At 36.1% G+C, this 22,405-nt stretch overlaps 1 protein-coding gene across 1 annotated transcript in view; it reads right to left on the reverse strand.

Moving 5' to 3' along the window:
* The window catches only part of ARFGEF1 (ADP ribosylation factor guanine nucleotide exchange factor 1), a 90,852-nt gene that overhangs the window by 24,927 nt on the left and 43,520 nt on the right, over positions 1 to 22,405 (reverse strand). The window contains exons 6-20 of the mRNA XM_026842262.1: positions 21,223 to 21,496; positions 20,608 to 20,721; positions 19,795 to 19,967; positions 18,579 to 18,712; positions 15,040 to 15,274; positions 10,779 to 10,878; positions 10,519 to 10,658; positions 10,306 to 10,414; positions 9,105 to 9,306; positions 7,939 to 8,050; positions 6,535 to 6,740; positions 6,351 to 6,435; positions 5,494 to 5,665; positions 4,191 to 4,342; positions 2,482 to 2,610 (exon numbers count right to left, since the gene is read on the reverse strand). Coding sequence (XP_026698063.1) covers positions 2,482 to 2,610; positions 4,191 to 4,342; positions 5,494 to 5,665; positions 6,351 to 6,435; positions 6,535 to 6,740; positions 7,939 to 8,050; positions 9,105 to 9,306; positions 10,306 to 10,414; positions 10,519 to 10,658; positions 10,779 to 10,878; positions 15,040 to 15,274; positions 18,579 to 18,712; positions 19,795 to 19,967; positions 20,608 to 20,721; positions 21,223 to 21,496 — 2,337 coding nt within the window. The remainder of the gene's footprint in view (positions 1 to 2,481; positions 2,611 to 4,190; positions 4,343 to 5,493; positions 5,666 to 6,350; positions 6,436 to 6,534; positions 6,741 to 7,938; positions 8,051 to 9,104; positions 9,307 to 10,305; positions 10,415 to 10,518; positions 10,659 to 10,778; positions 10,879 to 15,039; positions 15,275 to 18,578; positions 18,713 to 19,794; positions 19,968 to 20,607; positions 20,722 to 21,222; positions 21,497 to 22,405) is intronic.

Raw genomic sequence — 22,405 nt, forward strand, 5'->3', positions numbered from 1 at the left:
TGAGCTCACAAGTGCATTTTACTCTCTGGTTATGTATGATCAGAAGGCCATAAACTGAAATGGCTCTACATCAGAGAAACAAGCAACAACTATGAAATATATTTAACTGTCTGGATGTTTAACACTATTTTGAAATAAAAAAATAATGGAGCACATAATAAAACGGCATATAAAATACTAAAAAAAATAAGTCCCAGGAAGAATGTTTGTTTCATAGAGAAAACACAAACGCCCCAACAGTGGGCAATGATAGGAGGGACTGATTCTCACAGAGCCACATAGCATGACTGCCATGTTCAAATCCAACTACTACTACAGGGTGCTGGCAAAGGCACAGCAAATTTATGTTTAAGTATAGAAAAATGGAAGTTTCATGGAAAGAGTACTAAGCAAAAAGGTTTAGAGTCTACAAACTATCTTCTGTAAAAGGAAAACGTTCTCAGTCCTTCTTTCCCACTCTGTTCCATACAGATATTCCCTCTCTGCCCCTTTTTCTAAGCCATCAAAGTAGGAGAAAAACAGCTAAACAATGTGTCCATCAACCAGAAAGTAAAACCAGATGATAAAAGCAAATTAAGCTCATCCTTTTGATGCATATCTTGTCTCAGATGCTTAGAGGCAAAAGGCAGTGTGACAGTCTAAGATTAAAAGTATAAATAATTGACAACAGAATCTTTAATCGAGGTTTTAGAGGTGAACATGCACAGCTTAAACTGGATTGTGTACTTTGGGGATTTTCTTAAAATTAAAAGCCTTCAGCTCCCTCCATTATCTCTCATGGTGCGTAAACTAATGTTAACTGTTCTTCAACACCAATCTTTACTTCTGTACATTTATTCCATGAAATAGAAAAAGTTGCTAGCACCAGTTAAGCACAAAAGGAAAAACCTGCTTCCAACAGAAAACGTCCCTAAGTCAGCTCAAGTACCAGTTTGCCAGTCTCCTTCAAACCACCAGAGCTCTCTGGCATCTGAAGTCAGACAACACTGCCATCTAATCAGGACCTCGTGAAATGGAATCATCCTGCAATGTTCAGAAATCATCAACAAACCAATATTTTTAATGATATCAACAAAACAGAATTCTCATAGGAAACAAAGAAGGCATATCACTTGTATTGAAAACACAAACCCAGGTTTTTAAATTTCAGCAAATGAGAAGTGGTGTTTTTGAAACACCTCCAGTTCAATCAAGTTTGTCCCAAGTCAATGGAAGGGTAAAACTGATTCTGGTACATTCTTGGAGCATGGGGATCTTAGAGCAAATGCCCAACCAAGGTAGAACTCCGCAAGACTGGCAGCTAACTTCTACAGCTGCTGAAACTGATACTTGTGCCAGTTCCACTTTTGCAGCTTAGAAACAAAAATAACAGGAATGTGAATTTCATTAACAGCTGCAGGCTCCAGGGAAGGCTTTGTTAATCAAATTTTTAAGTCTGTTCAGTTTGGGGGGGCGGGGGTGGGTGAGGTGTGCGGAGGAGAGGAGAATGAAGTGGAAAGACAGAGAAAGGAAGCCTTACATGATCTCAAATGGGTTTTTTTTAAGCAGTTGTATCAGAGGTCCTAACGTGCCTTTGCAGATTAGAGCTAAAAGGTTACCGAATTTGCTAAGTACAAGTGCAAGGGGAGAGGGAGACAAAGCATTCACTATCATATCATAGTTCAACAGGTTTTACTTAAAGTTAGTCTTTACAAGGTTATTGCTATTTCTGACTGGTTTGTTTTAGGTTTTTTAAAAAAATGTTTTCAACGTACACATGAAATAATGCAATATTAAGCATGGGAATTCTGCCTGCTCCTCTCTTCAACTATCCCTAAAATGGGCTTATGGCAGACCAGTACTCCATTTATTAACTAACAGTCTACAATAACATAATAGAACGTTCACTACCAATGATTTGAAAATGGGGAAAAAAAGAGCCCACATTTAATGAGAATTACCCTCTGGAGCCAGAAAGTCTGGAATTCTTGGCATTGTGCTTAATGCAAGATACATTCATTCACTACATCAGGAATGACATTTCCAGTGCCACAACTGTTAAAATTGTATCCAATTATAGAAATCTCAGATTAGTATAATCTCTCTGAAGTTAAGAACAGTATTTCAAACACAGTTCAAAGAGATACTGTTGTACTTGTGAAACAGGATAGAAAGACTCATTTTATGAAACACCACAACAAAGTTAAAGAGCTCTGTAACAAAGCTGGAAAGAAAGTACTTTGACATAAAATTAGTCAACATGTGGGGAAACAAAAATTCAGTACATAGCTATGGCAGCACTTACGACAAAACACTAGGAAAAATAAAGGTCACTTTATTTAAAACACTTCCAGCCGTATATCAGATGAAGTAGTAATTGCAGAAGCAGGCAGCCTCTAGGTATTGCAGTGCACAGCTTCAGCAACAAGGACTTTCAGAACCCCACTAACATTTTGCTGGTACATAAATCAAAGCATTGTCTCAATCTTAATTTTTTTTTACCTGAATGTTGAAAATGCAAGCAATCCTGATTGCACATCGTATACCCTCCAAACAAAGAGAGGCAACTTCTGTGTCATCACAGTCCTGTAGACCCACACTGAATGCAGCTAGAAAAGGTGTCCACGCCAGCTGGAACATATGCAACAAAAGTTACATTAGCATCTGTCAGCTCCAAAGGCATGTTAGTTTCAACATCTTGCTGAAGTGTAAATTCTGTCCTTAACTCACATCATTAACCTTGAAGTTACCTTTTGCCAAAAAGAAAACTGAACAGAATAGACATGAGACAGATCAGGACAGAATTATGCACATGAGACACAGAATAGGACAGAAGTCATGCAGATTGATGCTCCCCTCAGAAGCATTCTCAGCAACGAACAGACACAACCATCTTAAGATAGCTGGAAAAAACCCAAAAGCTACGTCATAGTTAGGTGTCTATTGGAGTTTTGGTACTCCTGTGATAACTTTTATCTTTGCACAGTGAGAAAAAAAGATTGAGTCAATAGTTGTTTCAAGAACACACACAGTGTATAATAGATTCCTTTATGATGAAAAGTATGTACTTAAATAAGACAAGCTTGTCCTGCTAACACCAGAAGGACACAAAAAAAAAAAAAAAAAAGTAAGACAACCACAGTGAGAGACAGGACACAATTCTTTCCTTATCTCTCTTTTCTTAGTTTTGTTGCCCTCAGTCCTCTATCATTTTTATCTAAGACACTGTTGATGTTTCCCATTCCTCTTGCCTTAAGACGGGACTGACAGTAAAATACACTCAACTAAAAGTTATTGCAGGAGAATCCACACAGTCCTGTCCTTGTGGTCAAGGCTCCCTCTCCCACAAGCAGAAAAAAAAAGTAAAAAGATGCAGAGGATCCTGCCATAACCACATGTGGTTATGGAGAAGAAACCCCAGCATACCCAGAACGAGTTTAGAAATAATTTTACCAGAAGTCAGCCCAGATGAAATACAGAGTCAAAAGGCACAGCAGGGAGCAACAGATTTCACACCATAATGAGTTGGTTATGCCAAAGACCATATTCAGTGGCATACTGAGGCATAATACACTACTTGAACATGCTCTGTATCTACGAATCTGAATCACTGGTATGGAAAAGGCATTTGAGATGCCTATACACATTAGCAAAGACAGGTGTTTAGAATAATGATTTAATACACATCTAGCTACATCTCCTGAAACTAGACAAGAGTCCTAGTCTTTCTGAAATGTTAGTTTGCATGGACAACATTATACAGTTTGTTCAGATAACTGCTCCCCCAAAATACAATCAAGTAATTTCCCTTAGAAGCAGTAGGATGGACTCAAACAGTGAACTGGGATTAGTAATTTCTCACTTTTATAAATCTGTTGTTTTGACTACACCTCTATACCCGAAATAAAAATCCTATTATTTCAAGTTTGTAACTACTCTCTATACTTTCATCCCCTCAACACACTCCTCATAACTCCTCCACTGTATCAAGGTGCTGCTTCTAACAGCACAGAAACATCTTAAATCCCTGAACAAGTGAAACTGGAGTACAAGGCTGATAACTCCTCTCTTGTAGCAAGTTAAATAACTTACAGAATTGATCAAAACATGGCAGACACAAATCTTTAATATTTTCAAAAATCCTGTCAGTCAGTATTTTGCCTTAAGAAACTATATGATATTCTAGGTAAAGATCTAAACATGTATCTCACCTTAAACATGGGTCTCACGTGCTCCAGATGTGTTGCACTAGTAAAAGGTGCCTGAACATGGCTCACTGCCTCCATAAGAGCTTTAGCTGTTTTAGCCATCTGTTCCATCTCCAAATTATATAGGAGTCTTCTCTGCTTTTCACTAGCAACACCTGTAAACACATTTTTTTCCTCTCATTTGTGCATCTTTAGCAGTGGTGTATTCAGGAATATAATAATTTTAAATTTTTCATTAAGTGTCATACACAAGATGTGATTTTTTATTATTTTTGTGTTTTGAAATTACCACACCAGCAAGGAGTTTCTTCTACAACAGATAAAGTTTAACTTAAGACAAACCTATGTATGAAATGTAACCTAATTTTAAACCTTTACAGAATTTTAAGATTTGCACATTTCTTCTCCTTCACCTCAACTGACAGCACAAATACCACATCCACTAAGCTGAATTCAAAGTGAACAGAAGTTTCATAGCAATCCATCAGCACAATAAATCTAAGTGGACATCTTTTTCTGAGGAAGAACTACCTTAATCACATTTTTATTTCAGTAATAGAACCTCCATCTCATCAAGAAAGTGAAACTCAAGTAGAATGTAATAATCACCTTCTTTAAAATGGCAATAAAAACATTGTTAATTGAATTAATATTGAAAAGAAGAGGGATTCTTTTTTCCAGATGCAAATTTGGAAACAATTTGTTCGTAAGGCTAACCTAGGTCAAGTTTCTCAGTGTTCTCAAAAGTTAGAACGAGTAACATCTGAACTTTCACGCTGCGCAAAACACAAAAAAGTCTTTCCGGCATTTGACAGAAGAAAAGATAATTAGTTTTAAAAAGTGCATAAATTAAGGCCCTACAAACCAAATAATGCAAAATTTTTTGAAGATGACGGACTAGTTATTGCAGGAAAACACAACAGTTAGGTTAGAAATAGAAGGCACAACTACTGCGTTGTTCTGCACCATGCCTATCAGCAATGCTCTTAACTTCATAAAGCCTTCAAATGCACTTCCCTGTGTTGCCGTTCAACAGCAAAACCTGTCTTCTCCATGGTCAATGCACTGAATACCATGAGTTCAGATGCAAAGGGAATGAAAATAAGCAGTTGCATTTAACAGAGATTTGAAGGTAGCATCATGCATTTATGTTAAAAGGAAAAGAATATGAAATTAGAAGCTAGGACTCACTCTGAGTTAAGTTAGTGGTGATTGCGCTTCATTCATATCTCATCTTAAAACAGAAAGAGCTTCCTGAAACTGCAGAGCCAACATTTTGAAGAAAGCTAACATTGCAACTACTTACTTTGTTTACTGGATTTTGTGGGTATTGTTAATTCTTTTGTCTCTTTCATTGAAATCTTCTTTCCAGCTATTTCATTATAGATAGCAGACAAATACTCTTCAGGGAGATCTTTACTGTCATTGATACCTCTATTCATTTTAATATACTGTTCTTTCGTCATTTTATTCTTAACCTGAAACCCAGAAAGAAGTTATTAAAATCACCAAACGAGGTAAGTTCATAGCAGTTACAATACTGCCTCTAAAGCAGCCAAACAGATAAAAAGTTACCATCAAGGACAAACCTGCTGATTCAGAAGACATTTTTAAGTATCTGATATATGCAAGCCTACACTGTCAAGGCCACATGGACATTAGAACACTCAAACATTCAGTAGGATCCGCAGGTCAATTAGACATATGTTACCAAAAAAACGAGTGTTTTATCAGTCATACACACTGAACTACCTATTTTAAACATAATGCCATAATCTCATTAGAGTTCAATACTCTTTATCCAAATAAATCTGCATTATTTTTTCAAACAGACTGGTATCAGGAGCAGATTTGTGTTAAAATCAATGGAGAAGTAATTACACAACTTCTGGCTTTGACTGTGGGTTAGATCACTACTATGAGTGTCATAATATGAAAGCAAATCCACACTATTTGTTTTCAACACAGAGTAGGGAAATGATACCTTACAGAAAGGGCTAACCAGAACTTAAAACCTTAACGTCCATGAAACATAACACTGTTACTTAAAAGATGCACACAATATTGGTGTTAAATTGAACATCAAGCTTTTACAACTGCATTGTCACAAAGCCTGAAAGTTAGATGTCTATGGATTACATAAATATTTTTCTACCAACATACCTGCGGACTGTGAAGATCTGTTGTCAACATAATAATTGAGTAAGCTAAAACATATGCAGTATCTGCACTAGCAAAAAGAGTTTGCCTGAAGGAGGAAAGGAGAAAAAGAACAGCAATTTAATATATTAGGATTTTTACTTATTATTCAGCTTTGAAAAATTCTGAAGACAAAAGTATGGCTTACCCTTGGTTGCATTCTAAATATCTAGCAGCAAATTTCTCCATTAGGCGATCAATTTTTTGAGCCTCTCCTGGAAGACGAAATCCCTCTAGAAACATGCGCAGAGCTGAAACAAAATCCTTTCCTGAAAAGTCGTGTTGGTCTACATAGGCATACATGACTTCTTTGTTAAATTTATCATTGTCTCCCAGGAACTCCCCAACCTGAGTCTAAAATAAGAATAGAAAAGACAAACTAGTGCATTTACACTGGGAAAAAAAAATAGCAAATAGAAACAACAGTCACACTGCCTATAGTCTCACAAAAAGCGAGGCCTGTATGCAGTTAACCAGGACATATTCTTGCTTCACCCTCTACTCTCTAAAGCAAAGCGCTTTGGCCATATATTCCATCATAATGCTCTTACATCGTATCTGCCTACTTTGCTCCTTCTCTGGTTTGACTCATGCACCATTTTTGCTATTAGATTAGTTCTACATGTGCACAAGACAAAGTTAATATTACCAATGACTGTTCTCTGCTGTAACGGTTTTTATAGTTAGGAAACTTACTACAGGAATGAAGATCTTAGTAAACTCAACTTTATTCCCATTAGAGTACAGATCTCAGATAGATGCAAGTGATGCTCAAATATAAATAGCCAACATCCAAGTTGATCACTGTCAATGCAACACAGTACAGTGAATAATACTGTGCATTCAGATCAAGACGCCTGTATACGTAAAGTGAGGTTAAAAAAATTGTTTTGATGGCTGATGCTTCCAACACTGAAACTTGTGATTTCAGTCACGGCTGCAAGCATGGACATATGCAAGCTTTTCCTTAGAAATCAATGGGCGTGGCTACTAAGCACAATGGTGTAGACTGTCATTTTGGAAAGCTAAGTTTTTCATGAGAATACCAACACGAGATATACCCACCCTCCTCAGCCAGATCCTGCAGGACCCTTCCAAGTCCAACAACAGCTGCTAGCTGTAAATAAAATCACAGAACTAATCTAGATAAAATAACTTTCCTTTGGGAGACCACGAAAATTCTTTTCATGCTGTTGCACATAAATTTTTAGCCATCTCTGAAGAACAGTTACTTCTGGAAGTCCCCTATCGGACTAAAGTACCTACAGTTTACTAAGTTGCTTCTAGCTATACTAGCAAGTTAAGTGCAAGTTTTGAGACAGCTCAAGTAGGTCAGTCTTTTCCTTTACACTTCGCTGAACTGTAGGATGCATATAGTACAGGGTATAGCTCTAATGCATACTCCAAATTCCTTGAGCTTACAAATTTTAGAAGAGAGATTTCTTTGCTGTACAATAACATTACATACTTTAAAACACTATCATGTGATTTGTATTTAGCATAAAAACATCAGCATGAACAAAAACAACCATTAGGAAAAGAGTTTTCTTACTGAATCTAATCTTTCCTCTTGATGCAAGAACTGAGCGATATCTTCAGGGGTAGTGCCAAGCATTCCTTGTTCTTGGAGGTACTGAATCCCCCTCTTTGGTTTCTTATTGAATCTGTACAATCAAGATCAGGATGGAATAAGAGTTAACCCTTTACTCATGCACAAAGCCTTACCATCTTAAGTAAAAAGATTCAATAGAGGTATTGAAAGTCTATGTATTAAACTATCTTCCCTTTATCAAACTGTGCATTACATAGGAATGAGCTATTCCCCTCTACGAGTATTCCCTTCACCACTGGATGATTTTATGGGGTTTTTTCCCCCCCTGTAAACAGCCTCCTCTTCCTCTTTGCTACATAACTGCCAGCATGGTATCCAAGCAGCTCTCAGTAAGGACAGCTAAACACTATCATTTACTCTGGCACTTGTGAAGAAAAAAAGTCCACAGAAATAGCAAAGTCTTGGCTTAGAAAGAACAATTATGCTCTGTTGCTTTTGTTTTAATCCATATGAAACAATCAAGAAATCCATGAGTTGCCTGTAAGAATGGAAATGTACAAGACAAGGAACCAGGTAACTGAAACCCTAAAGGACTAAGGCATATTTGTTCAGGGTCTGAGGAACTACAGAAACTACTACTACAGAAAACTTTTGTTTTTGCACAAAGTGACCTCACTGAGGAGGTAAGGTGACAAGGCTGAAATCACACAGAGTATTTATGTCAGAGTGCACTGAGAAATTATACTACCCTCCAGTTTAATTATGAATATCTAATTAATCAGAAGAAAGCACCATCTTAAGCATATAGCCACTTTCATCAGTAATGTGTGCACTGAGATGGATCGTATTCAACTGATCACGAGTTCAATGTTCTTTTTATCCAAATATAAAAATCTTATTTTTAGACAAGCAGGTCTGGAGAAAAAAAGAACAAACATTCAGAGTACTCATCTTCTAGCTGTGAGGAATTAGGTTAACACAAAACACTGTTGACAGGCTCCAAAGGGGACACCATTCAGCACTCTTTCACCAGAGGAAGTGCTGTTACATCCAGAGTTTTTTTCCTAACACAAGATGAGTATCTATGAGGAGAAGGAAGAAAAACCCAGGAATCTTCATAGCTCCAAAAGAATCCACCCTCCCATGGGTGATAAAAGGGCACTCACAAGTCAATTCCTTGTTCTATTATTTCCTTTTGTTGCTTTAGGACCTCAAACTGCTCTGGGTTATCAGTGCCAGACATCTGTGTGCTGTAACTGCCAATTCCTGATGAAGCAGTAGAATCCAAGGAATTTAAGCTTCCATATCTGTTAATTGTCTCAGGGTGCTTGGTTTCATTGCTGTCCTGTTCTGTGGGTTTTTCTTGGCCTATAAATTGGAAAAGGTTACATACATACAAAATATATACAGTGACAAGAAATTAAAGTCACAGGTTATTTTTCAAATACTCTCTAAAGGCTTCTAAAACTTACTAGGGTTATCTTCAATGATCTATTTATTTTTATATAAATATTCTGCTTTTGTTTTGGATGGGAAAATAACAAAAAAAATCACTACAACATAACATGATGGGTTATTTCAGTCTATCACATACCTGAAATTTAAGCCTTAAATTATAACTATAATTCGTAGGCACTTGGGAAAAAAAAAAAAAAAAAAAAGTGACACCTTAGAAACCCAATTACAGATATTTCCTTTTATTTTGAAGTCTGATGTTACTTTTGACCTGAACCAAATCACGCTATTCTTTCAGAGAGTGTGTAAGTGTTTATGATCAGACATGCCAAGGAGCTGCTGCTCTCAGTTCACAAAGACAGCTGTGACAACCATCTCTAAAAAGGTCATTACTTCACCTACCAACTTTAAGCACTTAATCTGAAAATTCTGGCATAACTTTAGTACTTTTCACCTCAGGTCAGATGGAAACAAGATTAAAACAAGTGATGATTTACTTTACTGATTAACACATTGGAAGTTCTATAGCTATGTATTTTTAAAAAAATACTCTCCATCCAAATTGTTTCAGTAGTTATTTAAGCAATATGAAGTTAGATGAAATTAGGGGAACTTGAAAGAAATTTTTAAAATTAGAAATATAGAAAATAACAGGATTTAGTAATTTTCAGAATAACAACTTTCTAGGAATTCATACAATTAAAAAAAGCCAACTTAGACAACTTGTTCAAATGACACAAATCCACACTTACCAATATTTCTACCAAAGGAAAAAAAAATGTTTATTCTCTCTCTTTTTTTAATGCAAGAGTTTTAACAATCTGGACATTAACAGTATCAAAATACTGGAAAAAAACACTAAACTACACCATCTCTTTACTAAAACCAGAAGAAATACGTCTCGTGTCTTACCAAGCGTTGTCTGAGAATTCGGATTTACATATTGATCCTTACTCCACTCCACCATGCACTTCAAGATTGATACTAAGCATTCCAATCCTTTTTTTCTCAAACTTAATTCCTAGAAAAGATTTCAAAAGCAAGGCATTAATGGAATGGAGAGTTTAGTCTTAATCTGCCATGCCAAGAACCATGAAGCTTCATAAAGTTTGGTGGAATTTTTACCTGAACATTGGACATGCCAAGTTCTTGGCTACCCCTTCCTTGAGCAATCTTTGATAGGTCATTAACCAGCCTTTCAAATATATTTGCTGCATTTAAATCACAATCATAGTTTACGTAGATGTCCACTACGCTCTGGGCATCTATAAACAAAGTGACATTGTAAAACTTGTAACAAAAACTAGATCGTTCAATGAAAAGCAAGTACAGTTTTGTTCTTTAGCACAAAAATGTAAAAAATAGAACCAAACGGTCCTTAATACCTGCACATATCCTCGTCAGAGTTTGTATAACCATCCATTTATGATCAAATGAGCTAGTAGAAGTTTCCAAGATATACAGGAAAATTTCTTTGAAGAAAACCTAACAAATATTCCAGGAAGAGGAAGAAAAAAAAAAATCTATTACAAACACAGCCACTAACTTTGATGGTCAATATTCTGACGTAATTTTGAAAGCAGCATTTTGAAGGTACAGGAGATAAAAAATGGAGGAAAGAAAAAAATACAACTTATGCTCAATACATTCAAATTAGGAATTTGAATTATTACTGATGTACTTCTGAAGTTTTGTCTAGCTGAAAAATTTGGTTTACATTCTGGTCACTCAAAACCAGAAAGATCAGGAATGATGTGAAGTCCTGAAGGTCAATTTAGCCTAACAAGATAAGCTGCTGTTAGAGTTCATTTGGGATTTTGAAAGGAGAGGTATTACTCCAGCACAAAAGATTTTTTCTACGAGATGATGGTAGTATGGCAGAAACATAACAAACAGACACACCAATAGAAAGTATCATAGAAGGGAAACATCCTGACACAACAGAATCACTCTATAGTATTAGATTATTGGAAGAAGGGTACTGGTCAGGCACAGCATAAAAAATGCAGCACATCCATTAATAGGAAAGTTACTCTTCCCTAAAAGAGATACTCGTTTTCCCTGAAATTGCTTCAGTACGGATGCTTTTGTTTGGAAGACTATTTAATCCCTTCTCAATTAGATCCTCACTAGATCCATTACTATTATAGGCTGACTATTAAAGATGAGCATGTTAGAAGCTAAAGTAGGCTTTTTCTCACTTCTTCCCTAAGCAGCAGAAACTGCTGGAACAGCGTATGAACCCAAGATGTGACCTGCTACATGGCATTACATCACCATCCTACACAGCATTACATCACTGTTCTGTACTTCTGAGAGCTCACCTCTTCATAGCCAGTTGTGGCTACCAAATCCACCAACATATGGTTTTTCTAGAACACTGCCGATAGTCTCAAGCCATCAAGCTATATACAAATATCTAACTACTCTTGTTTTAAGTATTAGATATTCATTATACCATGGAATTTTTAGAGATTTTTTAATGCTATTAGCCAGGTAGAGATAAGCATAAGGCTAATTTTGCTTTAATTCACATGTTCAGGGAAAACCAGCAACGTTGCTTTTTAAGCAACTTTAATGGTAAGCTATTTGCTCAAGCAAAATGCCTAACAATATTTCCATTTTATTGGCATCTTTACAGAAAAAGCAGCACATAGCACAACCCCAGTTACTAGTCTTAATAACAACAAAACATAAGAAGTTCAACATGTAACAGATTAAAGACTTCCAAACAATTAAACTCAATACTCAAGAATAGTAAACTGATTTTAGCCATAACTTTATGTAATCCAAACAGAGCAAGACATAAAATTTTAATAAAGGTTGTGCTGTGAGTGATCCTTAGTTACATATTTACTGTTTTCTGATTTTTTACTGAAAGAGTAATGTTATATACCCTCTGGAACCAGAAAAATATTTTTTTTCTGGTAGAATGTTTAAAAAAAGAAGTCACTGATGGAACAGAGAAAACAGTTTCAAGTATAAAAATGAAACCCAAATCTAAGCTAGAAGAGAAATTAGCTGGAAGGTCTGCATACTGCAAAGACTCTTTGGATCTCTATGTTTCTGAGACACAGCTGACTTCTTGGTTCTGGTGTCAACTCTGGATAAGTGCATTTTGGAATGAACAGCTTCTCAAATCCATACTGATTATTTACATTTCAGACATTTAAAAATGCTATCTATCATAATTCATATGTCACAGAGTTGAGACTTTATTCCTAAGCATATTGGAAAACTAAACCAGAAAAGAGCTAATTATTTAGTTCTGTCTACTGAAAATAAGTTTTAAGATAGCTTATTCGTAGTTACAAAAGGGTGGTAATCGTAAGTATAACTAAATGACAACCCAATACCCTGATATCTGCGATTTGATCTGCCGCAAATATATTCATTGACCCATTTAGAAATACAGTTACAATACAATTAAGGTACAACTCGAACTTTTTTAACTGTCAGTGTTAGCTAAATATTTAAGTCAGAGGACCAAGGGAGAGGTCACTTTCAACAGAATCTGAAACTATTATTTTAAAGTATGCCAAAAATTCCTTGCACTGATGAAGAATGCATCCTCAATCCCAAAATATATAGGTTTTGCATATTATAAATCAGAACATATGGCTCTCCTTACAGCTCCAAGACACACACTGAATATGAAGTTATCTACTTGTCTACCCACATCTTCTGAATAACCTTTAGGATCAGTAGCTGAAGGAAAAGGAATTCTTAGCTCATGACCAGGAAAAAGGGTAAGTTTCCAGAAATTGCTGTCCCCCATGCTTTGTAATAGATGGATACTTTGGCAGCATCAAGCTTTTGGCTTTCACATTCGTGAGGAGGAAATGCAGCCTTGCTATGTGGTGATGGTCCTAATTTAGCATATTCTAGAAGCTGCAATAGTGTAGGGTATCCTGTATCAAATCTTCCTCAGATGTGAATTCATTTGCTGTTTGGAATTTAGGAAAAGGATGGCAGCGATGGAAGCTCATCAAATTTCTGTCAGGGAAGCCGGATTGCAATGCATTTACCACCTACACGCTGACTTGTAAGCTCTGTGAACACATAGCAAGCCCAACACTTTCTGGGAAGCAGGCTGTGTGACTGAAGAGCAGCTCGGCCCAGTCTGTGCTGAACACTGCACATGCACTACAGTCTCGTTGAGCATATACAGTTTGTCTTGAAAGTCTTCAAAATTCATCATATTTTCAAGGCACATTCAATCACCAAATCTGTATTTCTATCCAAGCTATGCTCAAGGAAATACTGCAAATCCTATTGTTTCTTCCCCCAAAAGGCACCAAAGTGATTGCCTAGCAGGTGATCAGACCTTTCTGACATGGTACTAGCAAAATGAGGTTCTTCCTCCAAAGCTGCCACAACACTTTAACTTACACAATGACATCCATAGATGAAGAAATCCCTGAATTTAAGTTCCTCCTAACAGAAAAATTATCAATGTTTCTCAGCATCTTTTCACATACCTAACCTCCAAACTTATGGGGCAATCTGTAGGCTTCAGTATTCATACTGACTCCCAAAACATAAATTACCAAAATGAACTGTGGACACCCGTTACTACTTTATTTACCATGGAATTAAGATCCCCAGCACACTGAGAAAATAAGCAATATCTTGCCAACAATATGAACTTATCTCTGCTTAAGGCCAAAGGACTTAAATAATGAGTACACCATTTGAGACTTGAAGAAATGAAATTATCTTATTCAGGACATATATTGATGTAGGTCCTGACATACAAAGGGAGTGGCTACAATAACCAAATAGCTGGGATTTCCCTAGAGAAAGAAATCTTTTCAGGTGACCTCAAAGAGAATCCACAATGCATCTGAAGTCATTAATTTTTATTCTAAAATTCCTTTGCAAAGTCATATATTAAATAATCTTTTAGTAAGTGTATTTATTTGCTTGTACTACGTAGCGCAGAGCTAAAACTTCCCAATCGCCTCATTGAACACTGGTTAACAGAGCTTAACCACAAACCTATTAATTTCTGAGTTTTGGCAACATTCTGAGATAATAACCTGCCACAGCCAACAGAAAAGTCTGATTTTACATGAAGGAAACTAACTCATATATTAACAGTAGTGGGTATGGCCATGTTATGATTGTAAAAGTTCACCTCAATCAGCGTAAATCTAAGCATGTTCTGCACTGTAAAATTTCTTAGTTTATGTTAATGTATATTATTAAGTGATGAAATGTCCTGCCTCTTTATTTACTTAATATACTTAATTTCATGTTCTAGTTAAAATATGGACTTTTTTTAAACATCCCTACAGAAGTTCTCCCATCACATGCCACTTCAGCAAGCAGCACTACTGCAAGTGTCACATTATTCTGATGTTACAGAGCAAGTTTTATTTAATCTGTAAGCATTCCAAAGAAAATGCTGCTATTGTAGTTGAAGGAGTTGAAGGTTTCAAGGGCATTGTTGCAAGCAAGTCCATTGCCACTGTGTGAAAAAGAGCTTCTACGCACAGGAAGACCTGGCAGGTCTTACACAAAAGCTGAGATTCAGAAAGGAAAACAAATTTATCTAACTAATAACAAGCTACACACAAATATATAAACAAATGTTCACTTAACACCCTCCCACCCCTTAAATTAGAAATTCATGTAACTTACCTCGATCTGCATCTTTAGATGAGTCTTAAAGTTTGAGAGGAGGGTAAGAAATATGGAAAGTGAAAGTTCAAAAACTTCTGGAACTGATGAGACTCCATTTTTTGACAGCGCAACACAAAGGTACTGCTTAATAGCATTAATAAACATCTCATTTGTCCTGAAGACGGGTCCTGCATTTTGCAGAATGGACAGAAGCAACTGCAATGAAAGAATCTTTGATCGCAGTTCATGAGATCTAGAATAAAGCAATGCATCATATCAGCTCAGTGTATGTCATAAAAAAACCCCATTCTCTTGAATACACACCATGATTTTCTATGTGAAATGTTTATGAAATAAACTCAAATTTGACACAACCTGGTGTAGAATAAGTCAGAAAAAGATGTTGATCTTTTTTGTTGACGTGGTTACTCTTCAGCCAAGAAGGTGGGCAAGAATAACCTTTTCCAGTTACTGTTTCTCTCCACTACTGTTGGGTCACACTCTCTTCTGTAGCACAGCACTGCAGAACAGCAGTAATAGTAGGCAATGCTGCCCATCTCAGCCAGGGGATGAAGGGCAGCATTCTTTCCTTTTAATGAATTTTTGGAGGATACCATCTAAAATATCCAGTCCATCTATAGAAACCGGACTACCCTCCTCCTCTATTTTCTCCAACACAGGAAGAGAGTTGAAGGCCCATAAAGACAACAGCTGTACTGCCTGACCTACTTCCTCCCAACACTGAAATGTCTTTTCTCAAATACCGTATTTTATATTGTGTATCAGTTACTGGCCCCATCCCACTCCAAGAGCAACCAAGATAAATAATATGCCTATTTTAAGCATGGCAATAGCAAAGCCAGGCAACTGCAGTGTTGTTAAGTGCTCCACAGTAACATCACGCTTCTTACAGACTGAAGCAAACTAGAACTCCTGTCAGAACAGTGCTACTATTTATGCAAAAGAACCCCACCCCAAACCACACACACAAAAAAGTGTAAAGGAAATCTGCATCTATGAAGAGGTAATGCAATTTAAATAGCATTCTGGGTGAAAACATTCTCTCCTCAGACTCCTGATGCTACTTCCCACTTCTGATCATCTCAAAAAAGACTACAGCTCTTCTGAAGAGCAAGTATAGACACAAATGGCTTTCCCAACAACACAGTCCACAGCTGTCATTGAAAAACCACCCACTGACAGAGGGCAGTTAGGAAACACAAGGAACAATGACAAGAAATTTTTCATACAGTACAGACCAGATAGAGTAAGGAGCACTTCAAGTCAACACGTGACACAAAATAGCTGGCTATTTGCCATATACTGCAAAAATATGAGTTTAATGGGAAAAAAAAGTAATTCCAGTCTAGCTAAAAACAACAATGCAAGTTAATAACAAGTATGTTGCAAATAAACTCAATGACTTCTGCACTCTGGCAAACGGAGTGAGATGGGGAGAAACAATCTACAAGCATTTCAAACTCATAGAATATAATCTCAAGACAAGACTTTTCGTCTGAAAATGTTTTTAAGAAGCAAAACATAACCAGTCAAATTGAGTGAGGAACATTTTCCTCCCAATCCTCCTAATGGGCTGCAGGTGAAAATATGCCCAGAGCTCTCTCTAGAAGTTCTGCAAGAAAACGCCTGGCTTGGACACTGCACAGCTGCATGGGACCCAACATAAAACAATTTCTTTTAATGCAAAAGGCTTGATTTTTTTTTTTTTTTAATCAACTCACAGCTGAAGTCCTAACTTTCTGGCCTTACCAATTCTGTATGGTGTGTAGAGCCCACTTAATTTAAAACAAGTTTAAGAACTAAAACCTAATAAATGAACCTTAAAGACATGTCTCCCCCATCTTATTTCATTCCAGGGAAAAAGGAGATGAAGAGATTACACAGGTTCCCCGGAAGCATAACCTTGATCTCAACTCCCAGCCTTGTGATTTTAAGCTAAAAGCTCCATGACCAGTTACCTAAAATTTAAAAATATATTCATTAAAGACTCCATAGCTAATTTCACTGAAAGGATTATTTTTAAAGGGGCAGATAAGACTTTTTTTTAAATGCTGTAGATATCCTACGCCTCCTCTTCCAATTACAGAATGTTTGTAATAGTTCAAAAAGCCATCAATGCTTCAGAACCACCAATAAATTCTAGGCACTTCTCCAGACACGGGACTTTTAGAATGCCTTTGCAGCTAATTCTTGTTGCCCTAAATATGATTTCCTCCAATCTGTTCTATATGAAGAGCTTAATCAGTTTTAATATGAACATCAAGGACTCCATGGATTCAGAGGAGATGCTCCAAGTGCCTCAATAGCTACTGCTGCTCTTTCAGAGAGAGTTAATCTACTAAAACCTTTAATAAATGGACAATCTTAGTCTCAAAGAACTGGCTAAAACCAGAGGATTTTTATGGCATTTCCTGGAAGACAGATTCTCAAAAATACTGAGGAAAAACCTCATATCTCAGTCTTCATTCCTGAATGTCCTGACTTTCTACAATGCATTTAATAGTTAACAATTTGAAAACAGTTCTAGATTAACCCTTCAAACCCCTTTCTACTAAATCATATTTTTTTTCAGCTTATTAAATCCACACCACATACTGGTGATTAAATTAAACTGTCTTAAAGTCACCTGCTTAAAAGTTAGACCTTGAAACAATAAAGCTGATTTTATTTTGAAGAACACTGGGCCTTTGGTTATCATCTGAAGTCATACTACACTCTTACTATCTTAGGAACAAAAAAACCCATTCCTCTTTAAAATTGTTACCAATTGTTCCTAATGTGCAAAAAAAGATGCATATAAATTCTATTTAAGACAGAAAACCAAAGTTCTTTGCCAGTACTCAACAACTAACTAATACTGGTGCCCATCTATAGAGGGGAATATTTTTTTTTGTTTACAATGAAAAATTCTCTAAGCCAAATTGAAAACATGGTATCTTCAGTCAGAGGACAAGAGTTCCAAAACAGCCAAATACAGACTTTGTTTTCAAAACATCTGTGTTTCTACTAAGGAGGCTCTCTAAAGTGTCCAACACAAACAAAAGAATGAAACAGTGTATCACAAGTTTATCATAACCAGTACCAGCTCAAAGTGAGGAGCTTATATTAAGATCAAGTAGAGTTAGGTATGTACACGCAAGAGATGTTAAGAAACCGTGGGGCATAAACAGCGACAGTTAAGAACTTAGGTATTACTTAAAAGCAGAGCGTTAGTCAAGACCAAGAATACCTGAAGAGCTTCTTTACAAACAATTCTGAAAAGCATTATAAAGAGCAACTTGAAAGAACATGATGTACTTACAGGAAGCATAGGCATTGTTAAGAAACTTCTAAAGAGGTAGACAGGTAGCAGCAGTTGCTTTTGTTTAACATACAAAAGATGCATTAAAATATAAAAGCACCTTTTCACAATTTCTAGGTTCTTTTTACCATGCCATTATCTTCTCAGTAACTGAAAGCTCTCAAAAATATTTAAATAATTTATTATTATTTTCAAATAGAAAAGATTCATTATGAGAACTCTTAATTCTCCTTACTTTGGATCTGGTGGTCCATCTGACAGGGGCTTCATGGAGAGTTTACACAGTGACCTGAATACAAGGAAGGCATCCTTTTGTAAAATGTGGGAAAACTTAGCACCAGGGGTAGGTCCTGAAGAATTTCCAGATTCCTAAAGAAGTTAACATATTTCAGTATTCCATTTTGTATTAGCAGGGTGTGTAGGGAAATCCCCACCTCCTAGCAACAAGAAGTTAACATATTATAGAAATATAACTAATTCACTATAGCTTTAAGGTCTCAAGACTAAACTAAACCAAAACATTCTGTTCAGTTAAAATGAGCAAACTTACTAATAAAAACTGCCATCTCAGTAAAAATTCAGAATTAAAGACTGTCACGAAATTAGGTAGGTCAAGTTTAAGTAAAGGAACTTGGAGTGAATTGCCTTCAGACTTTTTCAGCAGATAACTAGGGTTTTTTTTTAAAAAAAAACCAACAAACTTGACATTTTAATACAATGAGAGTAGTTATGTATCTGTGGCAAGATACATTTGGTAAAACTTCGATGGTACAATGATCACCTGTATTACTAAGTTCTTGCAATTCTGTATTGTTTCTTATATAAGCAACATATTTAATGTCAATCTTCTATTTGTATGGCATACACGACTCCAGCTTTTTCAGCTTAAATTCCATTATTCCCAAACCTAATTACGCAGATACCCTCTGTCAGTTGACAGTACACTCATGCTGATATTTGACACAACAGAGGGAGTGTATTTACACATCTTTCTTGTTAATGAAAATCAAATCCTCTCAGACATGAAACTTATCTGAAATCACTGCAGTAAGATCATGCTGTAAGCTTGAAATTTCTATTTATCATTTGAAGAGAGCACAATGAAATTACACAAGCATGTCTATAACGGACTGTATTCCTCACTATATGTATTGAGTGATAGTTTTACAGGTTCTCAGGAGTACTTCAAAAAACAGGGGACAGTTCTCTAATACTGTAACAGTGTGCTCTATAGGGCAGCTAAAAATATACAAGGACAAAAAGCATCACCTGCAAAATTTACTTACAAAAATTTAATAGTGCATTAAAATAGAATAATGCTTAGAGCATGACTTAATATTTTAAATTCATCCGAGTAACCTATTTTATGGATTTATATTAAACACACTCTGCACAAGTGTTGGCCAACACATTACTTTTTTCAGTATTTCCTAATTTACAACTGCCTGTACCTGAGTATCGTTGGAAGAGACAGACAATCTGTCATCAGGTAAAGATGGTGTATAAGCAACAGAAATTGGAGTCCCTGGAATTCCATTTGCCTGAATGTTTTCACTGTCACTGCCATCCTCTAATGTTACAATTGTGCCATCACCACCTGCACTTTCAGTAGTCCCTTCCATATCTATCAGAAAAGATGTAAAAATTATAAACGTTACATGACAATGCAAGTTAAAGAGCTTTAAAATCTAACATTTAAATACTAAAACAACCATAAGCAAAGTATCATAAGTAGGAGTTTAAGGCAAAATTTACATGGTATATAACGAAACAAATTCCAAATATTCTTTATTCCCACTAATGAAAATTACAATTAAAAAATTACTTTTTAACTTTATATCGCCAGGTTCACCATTCTACCAAGTTTCCAAGAAGTATTTGAGGGGGAAAAGAAGTCACTGATGGGATACACACTTTTGAACAAACTGAAAAATGTACTGCTACACTGCAACTACAGACAGGCCCACTTGTGAAGAGTTTATGTGGAAACAAAACAGAAAAAAAAAAAAAAAAAGGAAAAAGAATTTGTATTTTAAAAAGAACATTAGTCTCCAATATAGGGTGTAAATGAATGTATGAAATCTTGTCCATTTTACTGTTAAATAACGCACAGCTAAGGTCTGATAACTAAGGTCTGATGCTGTTCTCTACAGCATGTGTTAATTAATGACACATTTTAGTTAAATATTCAGAAGTGTTAAAATAATTCTTGATGTCAAGATTCAGACTGCAGTCACTATTGACTAGGCATATTAATATAATACCTCCAACTACTATGTTCACCATTTCCTGTACAATACTTTCTACAATTTCTTGTGCCTTCTCTTCACACTCATTGCTTTCACCATCATATGTTCCTCCATCAGCTTTAGAAAGATCTTTAAAAAGAAAAACAAACCCAAACAAATATTAATGAGAAACTCAGAAATTAAGGAGATATTTTACTTGCATTAAATATTTAAAAATTAAATTACAAATCTATTAATAAGAGAGTATATGTTTTTTTTAAAAAGATGTTTGGATGCTCTGAAAATAGTATTTGCAGAACATAAGCATTCCAGTGTTTAACCTGTAAATAGTAATTAATCCACAGGCCAATGCCAACAAAAGACATCAATTACTGAAACATTGACAAGACATCATTAAACACAGAAAACTCACTGGTTTTGAGATGTTATTCTCAAAAACTTTCAGAGTATTACATAGGTTTAACAGTGGTAACAAGGACAACAGGCATTCTGTATTAGTTCTGCATTCAACTATTTGAAAATACATGCCTGACTCCAGATTTGGGAGAGTGGAAAACCAAAAAATCCTCAAGCCTTTCTTTTTACAGACCTTTTCCCTCCCTCCATGAAACAGAAATACACACTGATTACTTTCTGCTGCTGTAGCTTGGTCAGCTTCTGTCTGTTCATTTTCAGCACTAGAAATATCAGATCCATTTTCTGCCTCTATATCTTCTTGAAGGTTCTTGTCCACATCATTCGTGCTGTGGTCAAGCTCTCTTTCATGTTCTTTGGATAGCTGATCAGTCTGTGTTGGAATATGTCTCAACTGAGGTGACTCAGGCTCATGATGGCTTACTGGAGACTGCTGTAGATGGTGTTGCTGTCTATGTCTTTCCTTTTCCATCTGTTTGGCTTCCTGAAGCTACAAAAACATTGCAATCACACAAGAATTTTACTATCAAAACAATGAGCTGCATACATTATTTTATAAACATGAAATCTCCATTGTTTCTGCTTACACAGTGTCTTCATAAAGCTGTAACAGTTTAAGAAATTGCATCCACTGTATTATTATAAATAATTTTAATATCATGGGATAAACCTTTGCAAGAAGGCTGCTTCTCAACTATGCCCATTACATTGAATTATACTTTCTCTGTGGAAGAGGGATGACTAAACTACACACAGTATAGGACCAAGAGTTGTCTGCCTGGCCTGTAAGATGATCAGCCAGGAGATGTGACAATATACAACTGCATGGAGAAACATCAAGGCAGCTCTGACAAAGAGAAATACACTCAAGAACTTAAATGAGCTTTCTGTTATCCTGTAAGCATGTAGTACTAAGGGAAACACTGAAAAAAAGAAAGCCTCAACCCTGAAACTGGCTAAACATCCAGGGGGAAAAAACAAAAATAAGTGTTAAAACTGAAAAGAGCAGCACTTCCACAACTACAGAAGACAGATCCTCAGAAAGATATCATCATACTTTAAAACTGTAAGGCAAAGACTATTTCAGTTTTGCAGTTCCTTGATCTGGAATCCCCAGAAAGGAAAGAATTTCTGTAACTTGTCTAATGGTTAAGAGAACAGTCATTAAAGTCAAACCAAAGGAGGGTGTCCTTTGAGGACATGCGCTAAGTACTGGCTTTCTATCCCTGAAGAGTCTAGCGTTTACCAAAAGTTTTGTAACTTTCTACAGTTACTTTGGGTACTATGATATCAACCCTTTACTCTTCCACTTAAAGCTTTCTATGCTGCATCTTTTGGGATGCTACAGATCCCCAGGTAGATATTATATTTCGTATTACAGCTCATATAATTTCTTCCA

This window comes from Athene cunicularia (assembly GCF_003259725.1).
Source record: "Athene cunicularia isolate RWA chromosome 2 unlocalized genomic scaffold, athCun1 chr2_part1, whole genome shotgun sequence".
Classification (NCBI taxonomy): Eukaryota; Metazoa; Chordata; class Aves; order Strigiformes; family Strigidae; genus Athene; species Athene cunicularia.